We start from the raw sequence: 18,142 nt of genomic DNA on the forward strand, positions 1-18,142 counted from the left end.
GTCCTGTCGCCACCGCCGAAGGCGGGGCCCGTGGCCCCGCCGGGCCACCGACCGAGAGGCGGGGCAGGAGCGAGCCCCGGGTGGCCGCGGTCACGGGCAGGCGGCGTCACCCGTCACCCGCTCCCTCAGTCCCACCGTCCACCCGGTTTCTCGCCCATGGAGTTTTCTGCTGATGCAGAGCGCGCAGCCTTAGCTCGGGTACAGGGGTAGTGTGGGAGGCTGCGGTGAACGCACACAAGCTGCTAGCATCCGTCGGAAAACTTTTGAAATACAATCAGGTGGATTGCACTCCACCTGCTTACTGCAAATGCAAAATACTTCAATGAAATACTTAAATACACTTCATAGGTTTTGTACAATTCATGTGTCGATTCCACTGAAGTTTCTCCACTAGTTTCAGACTAGCCCCTTCTGTATTACCAGTCTGAGTGAAAGAATAGCAAGAATGTAAAGACGTATTTGAAAAAGCTGGATACAGCAACGTAGGCAAAATAACCTAGCACAGAATACTTCTGCTGGAATACCCTGGAAATTTCTAGAAAGTTTTGCTTTTTATTTTGTATTTAATAGCTTATCTGGCTCTAAACTAATCTCTTAATATTATTCATTGTGTACGATTATATTAAAGTCTTAACACCTTAAATCAATAATAACAATAAACCAGCTAGCAGCTTGTTAACACCTTATTACAAGCTCCTTGTTCACATAGCAAAAGAATAGTGAAAATAGTATAAAGCGACTAATGGAAACCAGAGACCGCCTTACCCCTATGGTACCGCCAGACGTGCTACAACAGGCTACAGCACAGAAAATAGTCTAGCAGGAAACATCAAACACCACAAGAACAAAAAATGCATAGGATTAAACATCAGTACTTGATTACCATGCTAAGAAATACACAACAGAGAAAATAAGTAGTTATGGATTCAGATATAAAAGTACTAAGCTCACATCTTATATTCCTTCTGTTTATGCTTTCAACTGTTCTATAGAGATTTTTAAAAAAAACTTCCATTCTGCAGCTTCCATAGTGCAATTCTTTTAATAGAGCTGTCATTTCTACTTTTTAACCTGTAACAGCAGAAATTTAGCTCCAGAATTCTCACAGTGCCAGATCATCCTGACCTAAATGTCTTGAGTTGAGGAACAAAGCATCACTATATTGGTTAGATCAGATAAGACAAATTCTCCTTGCACATCCTTTGCTTACTGAGGGAGGGCATACTCATGAAAATGTAATGACATTGTGAAAACCTTTTGTTATTGTTTAGTTTAGTTCTAGGACTGCACTAGAACAGAGCTATTTCACTGTCAATGTCTTACTGTTTCTCAAGTGCTTAAGTATTTACCCCACCACAAAATGCTGTTGTTTGGTTCTGTGAGTTCCTGTTAGCTTCATTCATAAGATGCAATCAGTGCAATCCTATTTTGTGATGACAGACATTATCCACTGGACCAGAAATTCTTAGTACTATTTATTTGACAAAAATGGTTATTCAGGATCTTTAACTGCAAGGTTTGTCAGCCCCATACAACACAAAAATATTTCTCTGTACTTTACAGTTTTAAGATCAGCAAATGTAAAAGTAAAACGTGCAAGTATGAGTAATTTTTATGAGAATTTCATGGACCTTGAGAAAATGCCTTACCATGTTTTTCTCTTTAGCTATTTAATTGCAATGTCATAGTAACAAGCAGCATACCCAATTCTGCATGGATGAATAAGCACATTCAATAAAGAAGATTTAACAGAGTAAATCAAACACTGGATTAAACATTTTCTGCATAACAGACCACAAAATGGGCATTCATTTTACCAATAGATCCTCTACATTAGAAACAAATAGAAATGCACACCAACATAATTAAACTGCACATCCTGTGGCCTGATTGCAGAATTTCCCTAGATTTTGTTAAAGTAGGTCTCCTCAATTAGAATTGCCAAATGCATTAAAAAATGCACACTGACAAGACTAAATGTGATTTTTTTAACCATTTGTACTAAATACATTTGCTTTCCAATGTTTTATGAAATACTTCAGTCATATATTGCAGAGGATTCTTACAGCATTTTTAGCAATAACAGTTCAGAAAAAAATATGCAAAGATCAGTTTTAAGATTCCACTTTTAGCAGTTCTAAATATTTTTTCTGTAAGCAACTTTTCCTACTTTGATTTCAAGTAAAACATCTCTCTTATAAAAGGATGGCGTTTGGCTTTATAAGTTATTTGGGATTTTCACATATTCATAGAACTACCTTTGTTACTTTAAAGTCTGTGTAGTTAATATTTAACTTTACCAAAATACTTTTGGGAAATACAGTGATCTTCGCAAAAAACCCATAAACTATGTAAGTGTTTTTATTTTCCCAGGTAGAAGCACTGAAGTTTGAGAGAAAATCAGGACCAATCACCATTAGAATTATGGAGTTTCTAGTTATCTCAAGATCCAGTCTCAGATCACTTGATCAAATATTTCTTCCTCCAAAAACAAACAGCCAACACTTCATATCCACTATGATGATATTTTTTTTTAGGTTAGGTAGCATCTTTATCCTGCAGTGACTGCACATGTAAAATCTCATTCATTCTATTATTCACTCAATGGATACAGAATTTAATTCTACTTGAGTACCAGTTTGAATAAGGATCAGCAGCAGGATCGGGCCTATTAGCTGCTTGAAACATCTATTGAATAACCTGATTTACCCCAACTAAATGGCTCATTAGTTCAGGCAGCAAGAAAACGTTTGTGTGTTGCTGAAGCTATGCATGGTTGTCATATAGAGTTTGCTGTTATGCAACTGTCAGTCACTCAAGCATGCACAAACTAGATTGTTCATTAACTACAGAAACAGCCACTCTACATTCAAGCACGTTTGGGAAAAAACTGTTTGTTTCCAAATTTCTTCTAAACTCTGATACACCTTTATTCTAACTTCTCCTTTTTTACCACTATCTGAATTTTTCTTTCTTCCTGTCACAGCTCACAGTGGTCAGTCCCAATCATTCCCGTAAAACACAGTATTTGTGTTTTATTATACCCTAAACTGCAAGTTCTCAATCATATGGAGACACTTAATTCCCATGAATGGTATGAATATTCCCTTGATACAGTAATCTTGGCCTTGGTAGATCAGTGAACAAAACAAGTTTAAAAAAAAAAACAAAAAACAACCAGTAATTAAATACACATTCTCTACATAAGGAACACTGAAAATAATTTTGAAGTTGCCCTTTTGTTTACTACGATGTGAGTAAATTATAGGATTGTTTAGAGAGATGGGGAATGGGAGTTACATTTCACTCTACTTGTGTAAGCATGCAAGGCAAGCAGTCTGTTTTTCCAATCTTTAAATAATGACATTCTGCAAAAAATCTGTAGGTCTCTCATTGCAGTCAAAACTTTCTGGTATAAAGTGAGCACAGAGGAGGAAAAAAAAAACCAGGATCATAGCTTTGATCAGGCTGCTCTGCCCAGTGTAACTGGCAGAATATGGAAAGAAGGCTGCACTACAGCTTCATTAAGGATTGCTTATTAGTTTTACAGGGTTCCTAAAACTACAGATGTGCAGGATGAAGGAGATAGTCTTTGCAGTAGCCCACAAGTTCACTTATTTTTTATGCTACAGGCTAATCTTTAATGCTTAAAATAGCTGATGAACTAGGATGATGACTAATATGCTGCAGTTTTTATTGCTTGTCTCTTGGAGACGTGGAGGAAAACTTACTGTAGGAATTGGAGACTCGGAGAACTACTGGTCGTCAAATCAGACTGTATCTTGATTTACATTCACCTAACCCATGTTATTAGTGCCTTATATGCGATATATGGTGTCAGTTCAGTTTTTTATTTGGTTAGATTACTTCTCTCAGTGCTCTGTAACAGCGGCTAAAACAATTCGATATAGCATATGAATTATTATTGCTCTGTCTTCTTTTACATGGATGGGTTGGAGTTTTTTTGGTAGCTTTTAGGCATGTTTGTAAAACAGCCTTTTACCTTCCCAATTTTTATTCTGCATCTTTTTTTTCTTGATAAAAAGTGTAATTTTAGGACTACTGAGATAGAGACAGAATGGTGTAAATTATTTTTGAAACTGAAGTAATGTCAATATACTTAAGCAAAACACTAGAAGTTCTTTGTACATGTTCAGAAAAAAATAATCAGGCATTTGTGACTATGTTTTGGGTTTATATGCTGTACGTTTTTAAAGGAATGTGTTCCTTTTCAGAAGTTTTGTTCACTTCCCCAGTGGACTGAAATGTGTTCTTTACTGTATCTAAGAGGTCCTTGAGAAGACAGTGGTATTTCTGGCAGAAGTTTGCACATTGCTTTTTAACACTTACACTGTATATAGACTTTACACTGTATATAGATTACCAGGTCTTCCTATTCAAATTAATAGAAAAATATGTAACTTATCATCATTGTGTCATCAGTCTGTAAATGAAAATTTAAATGGTTCTTCAGAGTATTAGGACTCCCAAATTCAGGATTGGTCATCAAGATGGCAAAGTCAGTTACCTGAGAAATGCTTTCCCATGCTGATGTCAAGATAATTCTGAAGTGTGGATATCCACATTGTAGATATGTAGGAATGGGCAGCAGTCAGTTCCTGCCTAGCGTCAATGAAGAGGCTGATATCAAAGCCAAAAATATGATCTAGAAAGACTGGGGACTAATGCAGGATAAGTTAGAAGAGAAGGCAAGCAACAGAACTTAAATGTACTCAGACATACACACTTGAACCTTACCTATGCTAGTAGGGATTTAAATTATAAACTCTCATAGAATATATGCATTATTATCCAAGTATGTTTGTATAGCTTAATTACATGTTCTAAGTGATAACTTGGCATTTAAAAAATATTATTTTAATAATCAATTTCTTCTGTTTCTTCTCATCTGCTGAAAATGACTTTGTTAGAACAAAATTTGTTCTCAATAACATCAATATAAATTGGGAAGAATTACTGAAATTATGCCATTATAAGACAGGATGTTACAAAGCAGGTTTTAATGCTTTGTGTCCTATCAATTCCTGTATATCCTGTATATTCTGGCATCTAAAAGTCTTGGTCAATTATGAGATTTCAGAAACTGCCAGTAAACAACAGACAAAAAAAACCCTGATTATATATATAGGACTGCTATATAAAGTTGTGCAATAGATCAAGATTAGTAAATATGGACGAGTGTGTGTAATAGTATTCAGTTACTGCCTTATTTCATTTGCAATGTTACTTGAAGCAGTTTTTATTGCATAGTAAGAGGTTTTCAGACTTGTGTTTTCAGGGTTTAGGAAAAATGTACCTTTTCCAACACATCTGGAGACTGTAGCTTATGTAAGAAACTAATCTCTCTTGTCTGGAAATATTCCTGTTCTTTTATACATTGCATTTCTTTTATTCATCTCTTTTGAATTGTTGCCAATTTATGAATACAGATTCTTTGGCCATTAGGGCATACTCTTACTTCATTACAGTCAACAGAATTTTTACCATGCAAAGTTTCGCCTCTATATGATGATCTTTTCTGATTGATTAACAAACAATAATTACTGTTAAAGGTGAAATGTGTACCACTTTAAACATGAGAGAGGAGTAGGTATCTCATTTCACTGTATATATGTGTTTAAAAATGTGCCCATACAAATACTGAAAAAAAGAGCAATTGGTCTGAGAGATGGATAATATGGCATAAGAGGCAAAAAACCCCAACCAACCACAGAGTGGAAGGCTGTGGGAGGCTGTAGTTCCTTATTTGAGGAGAATTACAAGTGCAAGATTCTTGAGTATTTTTTTTTAAACAGTCCCCAGTCTTAAAAATCCTAAGTGACACATGGATGTAAAGAAAAGAGGATAAACCAAGACTTCAAGTTCTGAAACTGATAAAGCTCCCTTAGGAAACTCACCATAAATATTATCATATAATTAAAAGGGTTTAAAGTAGTCCATAAAGCTAAGTGAATTGATGTGTCTCATATGCAGTATTTTTACCTTCACTTCACCAGAGAAACCATAAACAAAAGACTATAAAGGCCTCAGATGAAATGAGTTCTTGCAAGCTCGGATTCTTGTGAAGACACACTTATCACCAAGGACTCAAACATGAAACTGTATCCAAGAGGCATCTAAAAGTTAGGAGCGAATAACAGTGAGGGACTGATTTTCACGTAAAGCAAGCTATCAGTGATAACAGTGAGTTAAAAAAAAAAAAGAAATAAAGTATACCAACTACATTTGAAATTATGTAAGTAGATGAATAAAAACGATAGAGCAAACTTTATTTTCTCTTTGAGAAAGTCTGTGTTTGAGGTTGAATTTGCCTCATTTCCAATGCACTGGGTCTGTCAGTGGTCCACTTAGAGCTCTGCATTAAAAGCAGAGATTTAGTTCAGGCTTTAGATCTGCAGTGGTGAAAACTTATTAACATTATCACCTCTTTTTTTTTAGTAAGTACATTTACTAAAGCCATCTACAGGAAAGGCCTCCTTATTGAGCATTTCCCTCACAACATTACAGTTAAATAACATTTTGTATTTAAGATATTCTGTTTAGGATTTTAAAGCCAGAGAGTAGCAATAGTGGTCCACTGAAATTTTTAAGAAATTTGAAATGAGATTATGCCCAGCTTGCTTTACAGAAATGAGAATAGATATTGTTTTTCTTTCAAAAGTTATAAACTGGTGCCAGACTGCATGTAGTGATGCTTTTGAGAATTCAGAAAGGACACTTATGATTTAACATCTATTTTTCATTAATCCAAACATAGTACACTCCATTTAAATGCCAGCTTTTCTTGTGCAGAAAATAAGACATCCACATTGTACTTATTAAACTTTAATTAAAATGTATATGTCTAGGAAAAAAATGTTCCTACAGTAAACATTTTGCGGGTCAGCTATATTAAAGTATTTAATGTTTTTTTATAAGATGTTTGCATTTTAATCTGTTTTCAGGGGACAATGCAACTGAGCATTCTAGCATATCTGAAACCTGAATTTCAACACCGTTGCCTTCATAATAGGGGGTTCTCCAGTTTATGCATTCTTAGAGTGATAATGTATAAAATGAAAACGACAGGAGGTCAAATCTGGTTGCAGTCTGAGTGAGAATTTTAGGTTTGAATGTAACAAATCATAATGCATAGTACTAATTAGGAGACTTTTTTTTTTTGTTTTATTCTTAGCATCATCTTTTTTAGGGTAAGATCTAGGCTTGCTGGTTATCAGTCTTAGCAGACACTTACATCATAGATCCACGCAATACATACAATACCGTTCTTTGATAAGGTAATTTCTCTAATAGCAGAATTGCTCATTATTCCCCAACATCTGACTATCCTAGAACTGTAACCATCTCTCTCAGAGCAATTTTGCATCACAGGCTCTCTAAGGGGAGGGAGGAAGACTTTGATCCATTATACTTTACTTCTGCAGTGTGCCTAAAATGACTCAGAAACTCCAAAGCAGAACTAATGGGAACATGATGTTCACTCCCCTTTTTTATATCTACTTAGCACCTTATGAGTGGCACTGCCTCCTCTGTTTGATTAAGTAAATAAAAGGAAAGAATAGGCCATAGCTCCTCCCATTCTGAGGGTGCTGTATGAATGTTAATTCTATATAGCACCTTATATCGACCCTTCAGTTAAGCCAGAAGACATAGAATTTTTCCCCCACTTCAGAAGAATGCTATGCCGTTGTAAATGTTGAGGCAGATTATTAGGAAGATTTGCAAGAATAACTACTTAAAATGGTCACATTCATTTTAAAGAAAAGAAATATAATTGGTATTTGCATAGAGGAAAATGGATGAATTTAAATTTTAGTTGATTATAATTATTGTCATCATAATCATCATCATTATCTTTGTATGTCTAAATGACTGATTCAAAGAAGAATTTTAACACATTTCACATGTCAGTGCAATTCTTTTCTGTTTTGTGCTTTAGTACTTGGGGTTTTTCATTTGCTTTTTTTCAGTCTGAACTTTTCATGGAAGCTATTGTAATCTTTTTTTAAAAGATTACAGAAATGTTAGAAAAATGTTTCAAAAGAAGTCAAATCTAGAAGTATTACATATGTACGTTTTATTTTTTTCAATAAAATGTAATCAAATTGTACAGAAAAACTGATACATAGATACTGCGCGATGGAACTTCAAAATGTTCTTAAGAAAGAGATTCTAAATAGTAAGATTCTACCTGCCTCTGGACCGTTTGACCAGATAAGGGATGTTAAACATTGATAGTTACATACAAATTAGTAGGTGAACTAACTTAAGTGGTAGCGTATTCAGATGAAGATACCATTCAAAAAGTCCGTTAATGAATTGGAACTGCACATGGACATTGCACTTCTAAAGATTTTCAAAGTTACTAATCATTCCATGTTATTGCTGCTACCGTAAAAAGCGTGCATTATTCTCTAATAAATCTATATTGTGTGAGTTTATCAGTATTGACAATTATGAAGAGTTCAGATCTAAAAATCTGCTGGTGAAAGCAGTTTCTTTTTTACTGAGTTTATATCACATCAAAACACAGCTAAGCAATCAAGACTACAAAGGCTTTATACTGTGCCTAGCAAAATAAATAAAAGTTTTGTAATTTCTATTTCCCTGATAACTTTGAAATTACTATGAATATAATGCATTTTGCAACAGAGGGATCATCATAGCTGCTGTGATAGCTAGAATTCTTGATACCTGGCATCTTTGAAAAACAGGACTTGATTTTCCCATAACTTAATCTTTAGTGTTAATTCCTTTTATTTGGTTCCTTTACTCTCTAGACTTTTAATGGAAACGATTGTCAACATGAAGAGAAAAAACTCTTCTGAACTAAAACTTATCTCCCTAGCACAAAGTAGATCAATAACGTGATTCTTCTCTGCTTTACATCATTACATCACTGTAGGCAGTAGCCTGCTGTAAATGTGCAAGCTGGAAAGCTAGCATTTTACTTCATGCTGTCCGGTCTGAGGCACAAAGTGTAGAGTGGTGGATACATCTTTTTTTAACAGGAATTTAGGCCTATGTTATGCAACTGTTTAGGTACTGTGCACATCTTTCTCGGGTGGTCTTAAAAGCCCATAAGTAAACAACGAAATTGGATGCAATATTAAATAGTACTAAAGAGTACATTAATGTCAAGAAAGTATTGTTATGTGGAAGAAGAAGAAAGATTTAAGTCAGCAAAATCAAGCTCCAAAACAATGCTTTTCAGTCTTCTATTGAATAATGGCTAGTATGGGTAGCCTCTTCCGTAAGGACTAGTAAGTCAAGTGTTAAAATCCTGTTTCTGATCAGGGATACTGTGACTTGTGAAAACAATTGCTCCCTGCAGTCTTTCAGATGGCAGAATTTCCTGATAGTCTGCTTTCAGATGGCTTCCTGCATGACAAAGAATTCCCTAAATACAAATAGGGAAGATATATTCTAGCGGAAGCCTTATTTATCTTTGTTAAATTAAATTATGGTGTCTTCTTTGTTATTTCCTTGGGATGAATAGAAGTATGTTGATGCCACTACACAGAAAGACATTAGCAACTTTTAAAAAACATGCTTTGAGCTGTAAATAGTCACAGAATAGGTGCCACTGTCCAAGATGTGGACTGAGTATGAGATAAACTGTTGTAAGGATTTCGCTGAACTGCCTGCTTTGAGAGAGAGACTGAGAATTGATGAGTTGCAGCACAGATACATAACACCTCTGGCCAAAAGACAGACTTTGAAGTTTTGAGAGCCTTCTGTTTCCTCACTATGTCCAGGAAATTGAAATTTTAACATATATACTTTGTATGTAAAAGGACTGCACTACAAGATACTGGATTCAACTAAGTTTCTCTTAATGGAAAATATCTAGCAAACCCAGACTTCCTAGCTAACTTCACACACTGAAGTGGCAAAGATATGTTCCATCAACATATGACAGTGGTCTCATAAAGTACTGAAGGTTTCAGCATTATAAATATGGGTAAGGATAATTTTAAAAAAATCAAACTACAAGAGGGTCATGCATTAAATAATAATGATCACAGGTGTTTCAACCTGTACTTTTAACTCGTGGCCTATTCATCCTTATGCCTCCACAAGTCACCAGTAATTCCATCAGAAACTCAATGAAGTTAAAGTATATAAAGCCAGTTTTATATAAGATCACATATTTCTTTGTTATCAACATATATCACATCAACCTTGACGTGGAAGTAAGAAAGAGGAAAAAACAGTAAAGTCAATAATGTCTCTTGAAGAAAGACATTGTTATTTTTCATGGGACTATTTTTGACTTTATCCAAAAGCCCACAAAACATACTGAGAATGAGTTTGAGACATAGAAGATTGGTCAGATTAAAACCAAAATTTACTCTTAAATACTTGATTCTGATCCCACTGTGTATTCCTTTGACTGAGATTCAGAAAGACTCAATTCTGCAATGGATTCAGACTCTCTGGATCACACTTCTTTAACAATGGTGAAATAGTAGAATGAGTCCTTGATGATGCCTTTCCCTCCAATTCCTATGAAGAACTATAGAATATACTGTAGCTAGTTTCATTAAATAGTTAATTTTATTCAAAAAAGCATTTAGGTTCATTGTATTTTCTTTCAACCTCCTTCGGAGTTGTGAAAAGGTATGACCAATAGATAGCAGACAGTGGCAGTAAGGCTTCAGGACTAGGTTCAGTCCTTTGGGGGTTGAAAAACAGATGTGAATTCTGAGGGAAAGGTTTTTGCAAAGTCTATGTGAAATCAGGAGTCAGTAGTTGTACAGATTACTGGCTTTAATTTCCTTATACATCCTAGACATTCTTCTAAAGAGTTATTTAGGATTTCTGTTCTTCTAATAGAGTGGGAGGTAGAACATCCTAGACTTTATCAACAGCAAATAGTGTTCCAAATGAAAATATTTCCAAATTTCTTAATTTGCATTCTAAATTAAATGTTTCTAACCTTCTCAGGCTTGTGGCTTAGGGATCAAACTGTCATAATGGCATGCACTACCTCAACCAGTTTGGACTAGTTCCATTGATTTTTACTCAAAACTCCATATTGATTTCAATAAGAAATGGCAGCATAGATTGGTATTACTGTATTGCTTTCAGAAGAAATGTAGTGTTTTAAAAGACAGTGCAATAAAATTGATGTACAATGCAGAATGTCCATTGATGCCAATTTCTGTCAATAAGTTTTCTATAATTTGAAGATAGCAAAACATTGAAATGTCTAGTAGTATCTGAGGGAAAAATACCATTCAATTCCTTGGAAACAGAAGCAGGCCCAAATTCTGAATACTAAAATATTATCTGTGTCATGAAGTATTTAAATATTTATTGTTTCATTACTGGTTTAGACATAAAAATATCAAAACATCTATGGAATTTTAAAATATGGTAATTTCTTAATATTTAGTCTCACACTTATAAAGATATATACTCCTGAATGATGTAAATCAATTATCCCTGTAAGTGTGAAATGCTGTAACAAGATCAATGAGACCTGAACACAAGGAGGCATCTTAGGATAACAGCTGCAGATGCATGCATTCTCTGGGAAAAAACAAACAAATGAATACACACTGCTCACCCTAATGTTTATCCCTCCCCCATATAAAATCCTGGCCATTATTCTTTCCAATTGTTAAGTGCACAAAAAGAAAAACAAATAAGAACAGGTAGCACTCCATAAATTAGTACAGGCAAAGTACAATAAATGGTCACTCTTAGAGCCAAGGAAAAACAAATGCTTTGCATTCAGTTTTGAGATTGCTTTTGATGAGACTTAATGGTCAGAGTATACTTACAACCAAATGCTGTAAATTTAATGGCTGTCTGGAAAACTGCAACTATGTATCTTTACTGTCTAAAATACATATTGGTTTTAAAGATGAGCTTGAGATAATTACTTTCACCATAGTAATAATTCTGCCAATTGGATTTCCACAAGTAGATTCAATAAAATACTAAAAATATTTATTCAATAAATCAATTACACTTCTGACTGAATCTCGATAGCTATAAATTATTTTCTCATTGATAAAATTCTGTTTATGAAAACCTATTTTCATGGAAAGAACTCTTAAGATTTTTATTGGAAAATGCTCTGCAGTTAAAGAGGAGATATGAGAACTAATGAAAGGTCCACGTGAACCTTATACATTTAGATAGACAAAAAAAGATTACTTTTTTATTGTTGCTTGAAGTGGAATGTAATGTCCACGTTTAAAAATACCAAAAAATCTAAAGAAAAATTAAATACCTTCTTATCCCACTAGATGGTGGTGCCTTCAGATTAGGGCTGAGATGCTGAAACAGACAGAACAGGAAAACTTTTGCTTTCTTTAACTGACCTGCAAATACAGAGAGTGAGATGAGGTTAATCTTGTTCCTCTAGGGTTATTAACAAGCATTCAGGTATAATGACTTAATGAATATATTTCAGTACATAGCACTGTGTTCATAGTAGTTTGCTATAAAGTGTATTTTAACTTCAATACACATCTGATAGTATTAATTTGAAGAAGAAAAGGTGCAAACAATATAATACCTGAATGATGATTGTATCTCATGTAATAAAGCCTTATTACTTATTACTAAGGTCCTGGCTTTGCAATTTTACTGCCTTCTATCCTCAATCAAAATCAAAATTAAAGCAGTGAATCATTAGCAACAACTGCACCTTGTGTTAATATATCTCATTGGAACGATCTTAAAAGTACTACTCACATTTTTGTACAACAAACATACTGCTCACTTTAAGGAGAAAGGTATTTACATGTCATTTAGACAAAAAGTGACAATGTCTAAGCATTGAAGGGCACATATCTTCCGTTATAAAAGTCAAGTGAAATTTTAATGAACGGGAAAAGTAGATGGAACTCAGAGAGAGTATTTTTGTGCTTTAATTTTCTCAGGTTCCTGTAGTAAGTGGTCAAATCCTTCCTGCCTCAAGTAAAGCTTGATCTGTTGAGCTCAGTGCAGATTCTGTGAACTAGAGAGCTTGTCTGAAAGGCTGTCTGTTGAGGACTATCCCAAGAGTAGGCTGAAAATCCCACTCAACTATTGTGCAGGGATGAAGCCTACAGATGCAGACTCACACATAGCAGGAACATGATGTTAGAGCATACAGAGTATTAAATGTATAACCATTGCCTGTGAGCTAGCCAGGCATCAATCATGCCCAGACAGGCAGTCCAAAGCAAGTCTAGAGTTTCCTGTGTATGCGGCAAGCCACGTGGACAAATTGCTGTATGCACATGGTTGCTCCAGAAACCACTCTGTCAAATTTGTGCAAGGGTAGTCAGTGATCAGTTGAAAGCCATTTGAAAGACTTGCACTGAAAAGAATAACATAATTCTGAATTGTTTTAATTTTGCTTAAGTATTATGATATACATTGATGGAATGAAAAATTTAAGATTAAAATTAAAAGCTGTTTTATGGATGAAGAAGTCTGGTAAGATAAGCCCTGACATTAGACTTTCCAGTTGTTCTTTTTAAAGATGATGCAATGGTACAGAAAAGTTAAGGATGTCTGTAAGTGTCTGGAAAAGACAGCATTAAGAATCCCAGACCTCTATTGTAGTCCACAATTGTTGTTGCTCAGTATGTTTTACTTCACAACACCCTGCTCCCAAGTGACCACCCAATTTATAATACCTAGAGTCATTTAAAATATAACTCTTTTTACGGCACAATTTGATTCATATTTGTGTGCTATATGTTTGTGTGCTATATGTTGGTTTCCATTTATTCTATTCCTCTTATTCTGCTCTTTCACTTTTCAATTCCCATGTTTGCAACATCTACTCAAATTCTTACTTCCTTTGCAAGTAATGTACATCAGCATGAGTAGTATCAAAGTGCTGACATATGCCAAATTAGTATGATTTCCAAGCAAAGATTATAGACCCAACAGTCCAGATACTTCCACATAAGAATGTCACAGCCAAAAAAGGCTTAATCTGTGACTTTTTAATGAGCACCTAGCACGGGAATCCCTTTGTATATGCAGAGGACTGAGCCAGAAAAATGGATATAGAAATGAATGTGGATGCTTGGTTCCTCTGTGGAGTGTTAATTATTTTGCATGTTAGAATCTTCCCTGACTATATCAGGGAGAGAAGATCCACTCTTACTTTCTCTAGAAAGGTGGGGAGGATTTTCTGAAAGCCTGAAGAAGCAAAATTTACTCTAATTGTTGTTACTCACTACCATTAGGGGTTGAAATGCAGCATTTGCCAAGAGTGCAAGTTCCTTTATTTGATCTCTTTGTACCAGTATAACTGCCAATCACAAGAAATACCTCTAATAACTCTTCCTTTTACTTAATAAGGAATACCACATCTTTAAAACATTAGAAACAGATGTCACTGCATTACTTCACTGCTGATGTATGTAATAGAAATGACACACTAATTAATTTAATGCAGTATAAATGTACTGATTATTTATCATGGCTGACAATAAAATTATGAAAACATTCAATTACAATCAGTGGTAATTCATTATTTATTGATTCTGCATTATGCACACATTAATACAATACATTTAATTACATAAGAGAAGGGATCATTTTTCTATTGATACTTAGACATTTAGATTCATCAGTTTTATTTAAAATCCTTGATGTTTAGGTGGGAAGTTTTAATCCACAATTCAAAAAAAACCTCTACTGAAATGTCAGAAATAAATTGAATACAAGTGTCAAGTACTAGTGCGTCTAGAAAAATGTGGGCAATAAGAATGACATACTAATTTCAGTCTCTTCTTTTTCTCACATCAGTGGCCTACATTTGTTAATATAATCATGGTTACATTTTCCCAAGTAAACCAAGGCATTAAACACTAAACTAGCAAAAAATTAATCTTTTTTTTTCCTTCCTTTTCAAGCCTTTACTTGGAATTAGCAATATCAGTGGTTTGCATGCTCATGGTATAAACTCAAAGATGACTACGGTAAGTTGAGAGCTTTAGATTGGGCCTTGAGTAATTTTTTTTTGTTAAGAACTAGGATAGTATCATTGCCACTAGGACTCCAGTCAGGCTGGAATTCAGAAAAAAATGGTGTTTCATTTCGTGGTGACTAGGGTGCATTATAAATGCATCTTTCAGTTATTTTTTCATCTTTCATTTTGGCTGTGCAGTTACCTCTGACCCTCATAAGTCTATGTTCACATTTATCCCTCACATTTATTTTCGTGAAGATCCAAGTTCTTCAATGAACACTAGCATTTTCTCCTATAATCTACTCACATTGGACATACCTATATCAAGTTTATAGAAGATTTCTTTATACTAAAAAAATAAAAAATCACCAGGAATCTTTACATCGCAATATATACAGAGTTCCTTTTTTTATTGTCCGTCTCTTTGGCTACAGTAGACCGAGATGAAACACAAACATCACTATTGAGCTTTCCAGTTGTCTAGAAATAACATTATTATTATTTTAATTCATTCCCTACTGTTTCACTTAAAAAGCTGTCATTATTTTTTTATCATTGTCTCCTCCTAGTCAATTGTGTCACCCATCATTTTCTCTATAGGATCCCTGTGAGCCAGTAGCCACATTTATGCCAGCTGGCCATAAGTAATTTCCAGAAAGCTGTTGACTGGCCCTGTCTGGAATGACTGGGGCTTTCCTCTCTTCTCCTGTGTCAGAAAAGAGCTCTTTCACATTTCACTCCAATGGGGCATATGTAATGATGATAAAACCAAACCCAAACAAATATAAACAAACTTTCGCTTGACCTTTTGCCATACAAAACCAGCCAATTTTTATATAGGACAAATATACAAGACACCAATATTTCTATAGCTGACAGTGTTAAGAAAACAGAGTATTTTGCATAGCAGTCAAAAAGGAACAAACATATTTAAACTTTAATTTTAAATTAATACTCTAAAATACTTATTTCAGCTATAGGGAGGCTTACTAGTTTGTACACATACAAATTACATACTCCTGGACTCCATTCAAATAAACCATCTGGATACTTTGTAACTGACAAGATATTACCGTATGATTGTTAGGCCTTAGTAACTTTGCCTTGTCTTTAATAAAATTGAAGAAAAATAATAATATTCATTGATATAGTTGATTTGTATATGCTTAGTTGAATCGGACAGCTGCCTGGTATTAATTCTCAAACCTTGAGCATTTTCTTAGTTTAAGAGCAGTTCTTCTCTCCATGGATAGTCACCTCTCAAGGGTACTGTTTTTACTACAGCCTTTATGATTTTATATTGCTTCATGCCACTCCAACTTGCTGGGTGTTGATGCGCAAGGCTTCCTCTGGCCTTGCAAAAATTCAGTCTTATTTAGAAATATGTTTAGCTTATGGAAGACATTAAAGTCAAAAAGGAAAAAGAATTCTCACAGTGGAATTTGATTGTCACATTAATCTCAAAGCAAAAAATGTCTTTAAAAGGGCAAAGCCGATGAGAAATGTTTAAATCTGATTTATTACATCTCCTAATAGCAATTATGTCCAGTAAATTAACCCCCCCAAGTTTCTATTTGAAGTCAGTTATTTGTTATTTCTACCATTCCAGTATGTAAAAATCTCAGATGAGTTCACGGCTTGATTGTACTCAACGCTGCTGAAGTAAATAGCCCCTGCCCCACAGAGCCTCCAATCTAAGGTTCTGATCCTAGAAAGACACATGAACTAGTTTAGGAAACACAAGCATTCTTATTGAAAGGTATTAATTTAAACCTAGCTTATGTGAAAATTCTGCCTTAGTTTTAGGCAGCTAGGCGAGGGGCCCAAAACAAGCGGCTAGTCTTCTTAGAACACACATATCCTCAATGGAGAGAAAGTGAGGTTCCTCCAGAGTGTAATTTAGATAATTTAAGTTAACAAATATAGCAATTTAGTTAGCATACAGTCATCTCCCCTTGTCTAAAATAGGATTACTCATAATGCAAAAATACTAAACTTTGCAGAAAGGGTGCCTAGATAAGCAAGCTTAACAAAAGAAAGGAGGAGATGGCACACACAAGCAGTGTGATCATGGAAATAGTTGAAATACTCTGTTGCTATTGCTTGTTTGGTATCCACTTGAAAAGTTTTGTTTATACTTTTCTGCTTGCTTTGTTTACTGAATGCTTTAGGAGGAAGCTAGAATACAAGGGAGAGTGAAGAAAATAAAGGACTAGGAAGAAGGAAAGATTAAAAAAGACTGAAAAACGTGGAAACAAGCAGGAAAGAAGGATCTTGATACAAAGGAAGAAAGGGAAGAGGCTGGGAAAAGAGGTGTAATGTAAGCACACTGGTAGAAGGCAAGAAGCAAATAACCAATCTAGCCAGTGTGTCCTGGCTGTTGCTGGGTGTGCATCTATCAGACTGAACCCCTTTCATGAAATTTGTCTGACCATCTTTTGGGTCCACTATCTTCAGGGACAAGGGATGCACAAAGCTGAGCAGTTCTTGTGTTAACTGACCTGGTACAGGTGAAGGAGACATAGGATCTGTCTGGTTCCCAGGACTGCTGCGTTTTACTTGTGTGCAAGTGAATGAGGTACCATATGGCGCTTCTGGAGGCTGCCTCACAGTCAGGCCTGAGGAGACGACCGATGCCATTGTATCTATAACACAATTGATGCCGCACTTGAACCTGAAAATTTCAAGCAATTATACATGAGACCTCCCGAGAAGAGACTGCCTCCTGTGACTGATCACCAGCTTCACGTCTCCCACAACCTCCCTCCATCCTGCTCCTGCAGGACACATTCCCTTCGATGGAGGGGCTTCGTTTGCTTTAGACCTGCATCACTTGTGATATGCTCCTCTGCCTCCTCACAGAAAAGTTGGTTTCTCAGTAAGTCGAAAGTCGGATGTATTATTTACCTAACGGAGACTTGCACTGCAACCCCCTCTCCCCATCTCTCCCGATTTCTTTCAGCTGTGGCAGAGCACAGGTGTTTTAACGCTCAGGAATGTACCGGAGTGCAGTGACCGCTGAAACTTCCTGGGGAAGGGGGCCGGCCCCAGCCTCGCCCTCCTCTCCCTCAGAGCACCGGGGCCGCGCCCGCGGGACCCCCTCACGGCCCAGGGAGAACCCAGCAAAACTTTCCTACCCCGCGGCGCAGCGCGGGAGTTTTGGGGAGCCGGGGAGCGGCGCGAGCC

General features: G+C 35.7%; 1 protein-coding gene across 1 annotated transcript in view; it reads right to left on the reverse strand.

Moving 5' to 3' along the window:
- Nucleotides 1–17,596, reverse strand: part of CHM (choroideremia (Rab escort protein 1)) — an 87,307-nt gene extending 69,711 nt beyond the window's left edge. Inside the window, exon 1 of the mRNA XM_009881776.1 lies at nucleotides 17,389–17,596. Coding sequence (XP_009880078.1) covers nucleotides 17,389–17,596 — 208 coding nt within the window. The remainder of the gene's footprint in view (nucleotides 1–17,388) is intronic.
- Between the last annotated feature and the right edge of the window lie 546 nt (nucleotides 17,597–18,142).

This window comes from Charadrius vociferus, unplaced genomic scaffold (genome assembly GCF_000708025.1).
Source record: "Charadrius vociferus isolate BGI_N301 unplaced genomic scaffold, ASM70802v2 scaffold472, whole genome shotgun sequence".
In the NCBI taxonomy this organism is placed as follows: domain Eukaryota; kingdom Metazoa; phylum Chordata; class Aves; order Charadriiformes; family Charadriidae; genus Charadrius; species Charadrius vociferus.